The sequence below is a fragment of the Bos grunniens genome, chromosome 23 (genome assembly GCF_055505025.1).
Source record: "Bos grunniens cultivar Pamir isolate PY7600 chromosome 23, Bosgru_T2T1.0, whole genome shotgun sequence".
In the NCBI taxonomy this organism is placed as follows: Eukaryota; Metazoa; Chordata; class Mammalia; order Artiodactyla; family Bovidae; genus Bos; species Bos grunniens.
This window is the reverse complement of record NC_141187.1, coordinates 52,445,537-52,454,791: the sequence shown is the minus strand read 5'-3', so window position 1 is coordinate 52,454,791 and position 9,255 is coordinate 52,445,537. Positions and strand designations below refer to the sequence as shown.

Genomic DNA, 9,255 nt, shown 5'->3' with positions numbered 1-9,255 from the left:
CCGCTGCGGCGGTCCTCCTGGCCCCTGTAGCCACGAGGCCTTGGATGGCAGGCGCTAGGGAGAACCGTGAGAAAGGAGGAGAAGCGCCTGCCAACGTGAGGCCTGCTGCGATTCTGTTGCTGTCCTGTGCAGTCACTCCGTATCAGCCAGATGTAAGCACAGGTCAGGCCAAGAACCCGCTTCTGCAGTCTTGGCTTGCCCGAGATCAGGGAGAAATAAGAGGACTGAGGTCAGTCTGGTTTGCACGATCTTAGGAAACTTTATTAACCAACCCACCAGCTTCACGAGAGCAAGAAGCAGCAATTCAAGGCACATTCCAAGAAGAACATTGACAAAGGTTGACATCCATCAAATAGCACCCGGCCACCGTCTTCCTCCACAGCCTTGCATAAAGCTGTCCTGTGACCATAAAAACGTGTGCCAGATGATGGACATCAAGAGCCTTCATCAGAAAACACGGGAGAAGGCAGAGAGCAGTGAGATCCTGTTGCCATTTCTTGGCTTCTTTCCTGATAAGACATCTACTGCCTGACTCCTTGTGCCCCTCATAGCACGCATCCGGAGGAGTGAGGGAGAACAGACAAGGGAGAGCGTGGGTTACGGCCAGGTCGGAGGGCTGGACACAGGGTCAGAGACCTCACCAAGGCAAGGCTGTCTCATAACCCTGGCCCTCAATGGGGGTGCTAGCCTGTATTTCAACTGAGTATCTGTTGTGCCTCCCCTCAGCTATCAGGACATCTCTCTACCGCGGCTTCCAAAAGTCTATCTCTAAAAACAGATGACGGCGTGACCACTGTCCCCCCCAGCTCTCAGGAAAGTATAGCAACTTCCTAGACTGCTACATTGTCAAGGATCTACACATATGATTTTTCTCTTTTTTTAACTCAGTGCATTCAAGAGAAATCACGGGATTTTTTCAGTATAAAAAAAGAAGAAGAGATACCCATGCCAAGTGTGAACAGCCAACACAGCTGAGCTTACAAAGGAGATTAAAGATTCATTATCGAATAGTACTTTATGGGTAAAGATACATGCGAATGGTCCCCATCTAAAGGGCAGGCAAAGAGCTTAGGCTTGACCTTGCATTAACGTCTCTAGCCTCTATGGGGAGGAAAGCCTGCCTAGAAACAGGATGTTCGAGGAGGGCTTGTGCCGGATGAAGAAGATGAAAGGGTGGTCGGCAATGAACTCCTCCTCCGGCACGAGCATGGCGAACTCGGCGATGGCCCCCGTGGCGGCCGCCGCCTCCGTGCCCTCCTCGTTCACGTCCACGACGGACTTATGGACCACCTTGGATATGAAGAGGTCCTTGGCCCCCGACATGCCAGACAGGTTTGCCTTGCTGCTGAAGAGATCCCGCGCACCCAGGCGGGCCAGGGGCTCCTGGAGGTCGTAACTCTCCTCCAGCTTGAACCTGGGCAGCTGGACCCTGACCTCAAGGAGGTCTAGGCTCTCGGGTCGGGTCCACTCCCGCAGCTTCTCCAGAGTCAGCTGTTGCTCAATCTGGAATAGAATGGGCAAAAAGAAGAGCTGAAACCATTCTATGGAAGTCAGTCAATAAGGCATTCTTTAGATGAACGGACCCTCCTACCCACTGCTCACTGGTTTCCTTCATGTTTGCACCAAAACAGGTCCCACTTGGGGACTTCACGCCTTTCTGGCTGCTGGTGAGAATACACAGAACCGTGTTCCCAGGCACCAAGGCCCCGTACGGAGACAAGGCCCGGGAACCACCCGCCCTTACCCAGGACTGACGGTGAGAATACACAGAACCGTGTTCCCGGGCACCAAGGCCCCGTATGGAGACAAGGCCCGGGAACCACCCGCCCTCACCCAGGACTGACTGAGCCTCTGCCACGCTGGACCACCGCCACCATGGCTGTTACCACCCTAACTGACTGAGTGATACGGGGTAATTTTTAAAGCTTTCTTCTATGTCTTCTATTTATCTGAGTCCCAGTGGTCACTGTGGTTATCCGCAAACCTCCCACAGCTGAAGTTGTCCTGATAGACATAGCTCATGAAGCTGAAGCTCCAATACTTAGGCCACCTGATGCAAAGAGCCGACTTATTGGAAGAGACCCTGACGCTGGGAAGATTGAGGGCGGGAGGAGAAGGGGATGACAGAGGATGAGATGGTTGGATGGCATCACCGACTCGACGGACATGAGTTTGAGCAAGCTCTGGGAGACAGTGAAGGCCAGGGAAGCCTGGTGTGCTGCAGTCCACGGGGTCGCACAGAGTCGGACACGACTTATTGACTGAACAACAACAAGCAGCACACTGGTAAAACCAGAGACGGACCGAGTCCCTCGTCTAAAGTGGGGAAACCGTAGCACACGCTCGAGCCCTGCTGCAGGTGCCGGACCGCCCCACAGAGAACGCCGGGCGCACAGGGTGAGCTGCGTGAGCCCAGCTCCTGCGGCCGCCCTGTTACTGCTGCTCCACTGGGACAGAGCCACGCCGCACTGCCCTGCTGATGCTGCTAATCCCGGACTGTCCCTGTTACAGTCAGGAAGGGACAACCATGCAAATACAGCTGAGAGCAGGAACAGCCAGGTTCTAACGCATGCTGTAGCTGCAGACGGCTAATACCAGACCAACAGGAAGTTTAGTTAGGAGGAGAAGGGCAAAGCACCCAACAGGGCAGACACACGGAAGAAAAACTGCCGTCTTCACACTCCTGCCTCTTCCCCACACACACACACACACACACACACACACACACACACACACAGTCCGGGCACCACGCGGGGAGTGGGGCCGCACCTTCTTCAGCCCCGTGGCCTCGTCCTGGATGTCGTCCGGCAGCAGGATGACCATGCTGAGGTCCTTGCCCTCGTAGGGCAGCTCCAGCACCCGGCACTTAAGGTCCTTGATGTAGCCGAAGGGAAACTTCTTCTTCTGATACATCATCTTCACCGTTTTCGTTTCTTTCTGAACAATCAGACCACAGATCGCCCATCATTATCCGCGTGGCTTCGGAGCACAGAGTCATCCAGACAGCCATCCGGCCTCACCTTATTCAGTCTGAAAGGCGCATCCTTGGTGGCCTCCACCATGAACTTCTCCTGCCACTTCCCTTTGAAATAGATGGCGTTCACCAGCACCAGCTTCGTCAAGCTGTCAACCATACCTGAGGCCAACAGCTCCGGAATTTTCCCTAAAAAGACAAACTTAGCTTTTTAAAAACCCACCTATCAGAATTCCAAATTTGAAGGGACCTTTGATCAGCACTAGGCTTCCCTCATAGCTCAGTTGGTAAAGAATCTGCCTGCAGTGCAAGAGACTGGGGTTCAATCCGTGGGTTGGGAACGACCCACAGAGAAGGAAATGGCAACCCACTCCAATATGCTTGCCTGGAAAATTCCATGGACGGAGGAGCCTGGTGGGCAGCAATCCATGGAGTCACAAAGAGTCGGGCACGACTGAGTGACTAACACACTTGATTAGCACTGAAATGCAATTCAAACGCTTCCTTCTACCCAAAGTCCTGTCAAATGGCACTAAGCTAAGGCCCCGGGGTGCTCCCACTGGAGATGAACCGGCTCGGAAGGACTTCCCTGGTGGTTGGGTGGCTAAGAATCTGCTTTCCTTGCATCCCTGGTTGGGGAACTAGGATCCCACAAGTCTCGGAGCAGCTAAGCCCACACACCACACCTGGAGAGCACACGCCACAATTAAGACCAGACAACTCGAGGGCGGATGAGGGGAAACACAAACTACCCCCGGGGCGGGGGGGGGGGGGCGATGCTTCGAAACAAGGTATTGGGTTAAAGGGCTAAAAACAGGAAAAATCTCCTTTTCTGGGATGTATGATAATCAGCAGGCCTCATTTGGAGACAGGCCATTCTTTATCAGGAAAGGAAAAATTTCTTAACCAAAGTGTTTCTAGTCACTAAGAAGTAAATTGCTTCTTCAGATCATCCAAGTGGTCGCCTAACTCCCACCGGGAAGCTTTTAACAGACGTCTAAGAGGTAGGACAGCTCCTCCGTGGACACATGGCCCACTCGTGGTGCGTGTGGCTGTGACGGCCGCTGTGGGTGTGGAAGGGACAGGTGTCCTGTGGGTGCCTTGACCATTCCGTGACTACGACAGGGACACGAACGAAAGACACAGCCTGACTCCTTAGATGAGGTGTTGGCGGAAACACTCCTGGCCACAGCGGCTTGTAGACATTGGATCACGAGGTTTTCATCCGTTTATTCTACAGTCGATGTTAGTTTCAACTTTTAAGCGCAGTTTGGGGAGCTTACAGGGAAGAAGCTGCAGCATCTTCAGTTACACCATGTTTACATCTCCACTTGGAGAGATTCCTGAGTTTGAAAGCTGACCGGCCTGGGCAGGGGTGGACCCCAGGGTCAGGCTGAGAGGCGAGGGAGGGGAGGGTCCCCGAAGGGGGAGGCGGGCGGAGGGAAGGAAGGGCCTGGCGGACAGCCAGCGCCGCCCTCGCTCACCTCCCGTCTGCTCTTTGACCCACGAGTTTATGGTCTTCCTCGCGTCCTCGGGGGCCCGCAGAAAATCCACACTGGCCAGCTCAGCACTGTACATTTCCTGCGTTGAAGCTAAGAACTCCTGTTTAAGAAAAGAAACAGGAGGTGTCGTAAGTCCTTCTCCATACAGAGGTGGTTCTCCAAAATCCTTAAAAGCAACAGGAATAATCCCCAAAGGCATATTTCATGGTAACAACAAAAATTCTAGCTCTTCTACTTTTTTTTACTCTGGTGAAAAACACGTAGCATTGACTTGACCATCCTAACCACTCTTACGAGTGTAGCCTAGTAGTTTTGGTGTTGCACGAAATTTACCGATTCTTTTCTATTCTCTGACTAACACTGTCATAAACGAGCAAACACTGGCTGTACTTGGACATGAATGACGGGCTTCAGTCTGGATTTCTCTAGTAGAGCAGCCAGGGCTGACCTTTTCACTGTGGGGATGAGAAAACGAAATCACATCCGCCAAGGCGAATGCTGTTGGTTATGTTTTCATTCTGGATTATTTTTCTGAATGTTTATAAAAATTAAAACTGGTTTGTGTGACTTGATTGTGCTGGGCAAAAAGTCTGCATTGTCTTTCGAGTTTGAGAACACGAAGAGCAAACCACTCACAGGGAGGAAATCGTAACTCTTCTCTCCGAATAACCTGTTGGCAAGTTTCAGAGTGTACGGAGCACCACGCTTGTTGATATCAGCATTCAGACTCTGAAATCCCGAATGAATCTCAACTCCTTCGAAATGCAGAGCCTAAAATAAAGGAAATATTCTTTCTATAACCATGGATTTTGAAATTATAACCCGGTTCCTTGGAATTTGCTTCCATCAAATTAATATGTTTTAGTACTAATTATAGATCAGCAAAATCCAAAACGTATTCGCTTTGTGAAACATAGTATATTGAAAGCTGCCCTTCAGCATCACTTTTTGATATAATTACAGTTGCACAAATATGAGTGGTTACTAAACTAAACATGTATACAAGCCTGCTTCCCCCAATCATAAATGGCATGTCCATATTTGTACAAGTAGACTTCTCCTGAGAGTTCTCAGAAATAAACAGTAGACACAAGAATCATCAGCTATGCAAGAACACAAAGGTAGTAGAGACTGAGAGGTTTGTTATTGCCTTGCCAGCGTCAGTAACTCACTTGCTTAAAAACAATTTCATTAAACTTAACACTGGACAAAGTTTAACTCTCCACATATCTGTTATACCAAGAGCCACTTGATGGTTTTATGCGGCCTGGGCTGGTTCCTCCTTTTAGGGCACAAAGAGCAAAGCTCTCCCGTGTGCAAAGGCCGGTCTCCCCCTGACACGTGGGGCGTGTGTGTGGGCTCTGTGATCTGTCTCCTCAGGGAAACGGGGTAAGAACCTAAGACTGCTCTTCACTGAGGTTGTGAAGTTCCTGGAAAACCTCAAAACAGAAGCTCAGATTACCTTGCAGGGGCAACTAACAGTTACTAGTACCAAGGTTTTTTTCTTTCTTTTTTTTTTAAGTAGATTTTTGAAAACTTTCAAATGCTTCTGTATCTACAGTGATGAAAACCGTTGGTTTTCCATCAAGTACAAACACTTGTACTTGTTGCAGCTGCAACAGGCTGGTGAACCTGAATCCGGGCTGGACCTTCCCTGGCTCTAGGTGCAGCATGACCAGTGGCCTGGACATTAGAAAGACCTTCGCGGACGCCCTTTCTTTCGAGGAAAGCCAGAGTTCCCCACTCAGAATAAAGCAGGCCCAGCACACGGGTGCCCTCCGCACCCCCCAAGGACAGGCGGAGTCTCCGCGTCGCCTCTCCGTCTCCCTGAAGGGCCCTCCTGCTCACACAGGACACGCCTGGGCCAGGCCCAGGAGCACAGGGCCGGACACTCTCGTGGCCCCTGGACCTCTCCACTAGGCCTCATTATGCTCACAAGGAACAAGACCCACAGGCGCTGCTGGAGGGAGGAGCCGGCATCACAGGCAAAGCAGAAAGCAGACGGTCCTGGGGGAGGAGGTGCCTGTGAGAGCCAGCGGGCGATGCTGGGGCAGAAGCAGCAGGCGGCGGGGCGGCCAGTCTTCTCACTGCTCTGTCCTCAGCCCGGGGGAGACACCGTGGTCACACAGGCGGGTGTCCCAGGGCGAGGCTCACCCATTGCACTTGGCACGAGCTGACCCCTGTGATTTCCCCAAATGTGGGAGACTCCACTGGGCTTCCCCAGTAGCTCAGGTGGTAAAGAATCTGCCTGCAATGCAGAAGACCTGGATTCGATCCCTGGGTCGGGAAGATCCCCTGGAGGAGGAAATGGCAACCCACTCCAGTATTCTTGCCTGGAGGATCCCCTTGGACAGAGGAGCCTGGTGGGCTACAGCCCATGGGGTCTCAAAGAGTCAGACACGACTGAGCGACTAACACTCCACACTTCACACTTGCTCAGCCCAACCAAAAACACTGTCTCATGCATGCATCCATGCGAGGTTGCTTCAGTCCTGTCTGACTCTGTGACTCTATGGGCTCCAGGCAAGAATAGTGGAGTGAGCTGCCATTTCCTCCTCCAGGGGATCTTCCCGACCCAAGGACTGAATCTGAGGCTCTCACATCTCCTGCATTAGCAGGAGGGATCTTTACAACTAGAGCCACCCCATCGCAGGTGCTCAGAAGAGACTGGATCATAAAGACAGCCTGCATCCAAGTGGATTTTCCCTGGGGCTTTTTCTGGAAGTCTGAACTCATGAAGTGTAACGTATAACGTGACACACAACGCTGAACACTGAGACACAGTTCTACAGACGCACTGTGCACGAATGCCTGCTAAGTCGCTTCAGTCTTGTCCGACTCTTTGTGACCCCGTGGCCTGCAGCCCCCCAGGCTCCTCTGTCCATGGGATTCTCCAGGCAAGGATACTGGAGTGGGCTACCATGCCCTACTCCAGGGGGATCTTTCAGGCCCAGGGATTGAAACCGAGTCTGCCTGAGTTTCCTGCATTCCAGGCAGATTCTTGACCACTGAGCCATCTGGAAAGCCCACAAATGCACTGCAAGAGCTCAGAGGTACAGCCTTTGATCCCGGCTGAGGCAATGGCACCCCACTACAGTACTCCTGCCTGGAAAATCCCATGGATGGAGGAGCCTGGTAAGCTGCCGTCTATGGGGTCGCACAGACTCGGACACGACTGAAGCGACTTAGCAGCAGCAGCAGCAGCGGCAGGGCTCAGCGGGGAAAGCAGACTATTCTGGCTAGTTTCTGCTGACCTTGGACATTTGCGCCGCAGTGTCGCCTCTGGCCCCCAGAAAGACCATGGCCAGCGCTGACGAGATGCTGAAGGGGGAGATGAAGATGTTTCCGGCAGGATTGTGCTCGGTCAGGGTGAGGAACAGGTCCACGGCGAAGCGGGTGTTCGCTGCGCTCAGCTGCTCCATGGTGAGGCTGCAACGCAGAGCAGAGCCTGAGCCGCCCACGGCCACACAAGTGAATCAACAAGGTCACCCCCGTCTCCTCTCAGCTTGGGCCACCCCCCCTTAAGTTCACTGGAACTTGTATGTTCTCCTTCTCTTTTGAGGAGGGCAAGAACCCGCAGGCATAGATGTGAGAGCCTGGGGAGACTGGCCAAGGACTCAGCACCAACATGGGATCCAAGTTTCCCTTAGAAAATCAGGGCGACCTGCCAACCAATGAAGCAAATTCCAGCAAGGAGACAGGATGACCCTCGTTTTGGGGTTCACTGTCCGATGTCTGGAGAGGTCTTGTCCCCATTCTCGCAGGATATGAGAGCTCGGAAACCCAACACAGGCCCCGAGGCAGGTCGAGCGGCTGGACAGGGAGAAGGTGACCAGAAACCCTGTCCCTCCCGCGGGCAGCGGGGTCTGAGGGTGCAGCAGCTGGCCCTGGCCCATCAGCTGGCCCCTGTCCCCGCCCGGCCTCGCTCTCAGCCCCACACTCGGGCGAGGAAGGGGATCGGCCGGCGGCTGCCCCGCATGCCAGTCACAGCTGAATTATTACTGTCGCTGAGAAATCGCCGCCCGCGCCTCCAGCAGCAGCAAAGAGGAAGGAGGAGCGGCTTGGCCTGGGCCGGACCGCGCAAACAGCTCGGGAGGAGGGGGAGAAGGGCTGGGTTCCGCCTTCGGGCCGGCGCCGGCCTAGAAAGACCGGACGCGGCGCGGGGACCCCGGGGCGGGCGCACGGCGGGCCGGGGTGACCGCCGCACAGGAGACTCCGCGGGGCGCGGGCCAAGGGACTGGGTGACCATCGGACAAGGAGTTTCCGCGGGGCGCACGGCGGGCCGGGGTGACCGCCGCACAGGCGGCCCCGCGGGGCGCAGGGCAGGGGGCGGGGTGACCGCCGGACACGGGGATTCCGAGGGGCGCACAGCGGGCCGGGGTGACCGCCAGATGCCGGACCCCGCGGGGCGCGAGCGGACCCGAGCCTGTCCCGTCCGCCCAGCTCCCTGCCCAGCCTTACCCGCTGCTGGGCTGCCTGGGCGGGGCGGGGTCTGGGACAGGCCGGGCGCGGCCCTTATAGCGGCAGAAGGGGGCGGCGCAGGCGGTGAGGGCGGGACGCCCTGCCCCCTGACTCACCTCCCAGGAGCCGGAGCAGGGCGGTGCATCCGGCGGTGAGCCGCGTGCGCGCAGCGCCCTCCTGGGGATCAGCACCCCTGAGTTCCAGGCAAACTCAGGTCTCTGTCAAGGGCCTGTCATCTCTGTCAAGATGAGCTGTTTCTTACTAAGGTGTGAATGACTGAGACGCCGATGCATCACCTTTCAGAGGCCAAACCAGCCT

The 9,255-nt window shown here is 54.6% G+C and overlaps 1 protein-coding gene across 2 annotated transcripts; it reads right to left on the bottom strand.

Annotated features, from left to right (window-relative positions):
• Positions 1–239: 239 nt before the first annotated feature.
• Positions 240–8,963, bottom strand: SERPINB1 (serpin family B member 1). Of its 2 annotated transcripts, none has more exons than XM_086370481.1 (7): positions 8,141–8,963; positions 7,731–7,905; positions 5,113–5,247; positions 4,459–4,576; positions 3,021–3,163; positions 2,770–2,937; positions 240–1,503 (listed from the first exon to the last, which is right to left on the bottom strand). In XM_086370481.1, exons 1-7 carry the CDS (start codon positions 8,230–8,232, stop codon positions 1,102–1,104), a joined length of 1,233 nt encoding a protein of 410 aa, XP_086226607.1. In that variant the 5' UTR covers positions 8,233–8,963; the 3' UTR covers positions 240–1,101. The 2 variants fall into 2 exon arrangements, with proteins under 2 accessions (XP_086226607.1, XP_086226608.1); XM_086370482.1 differs by having other exon boundaries at positions 8,938–8,963.
• Positions 8,964–9,255: the final 292 nt, after the last annotated feature.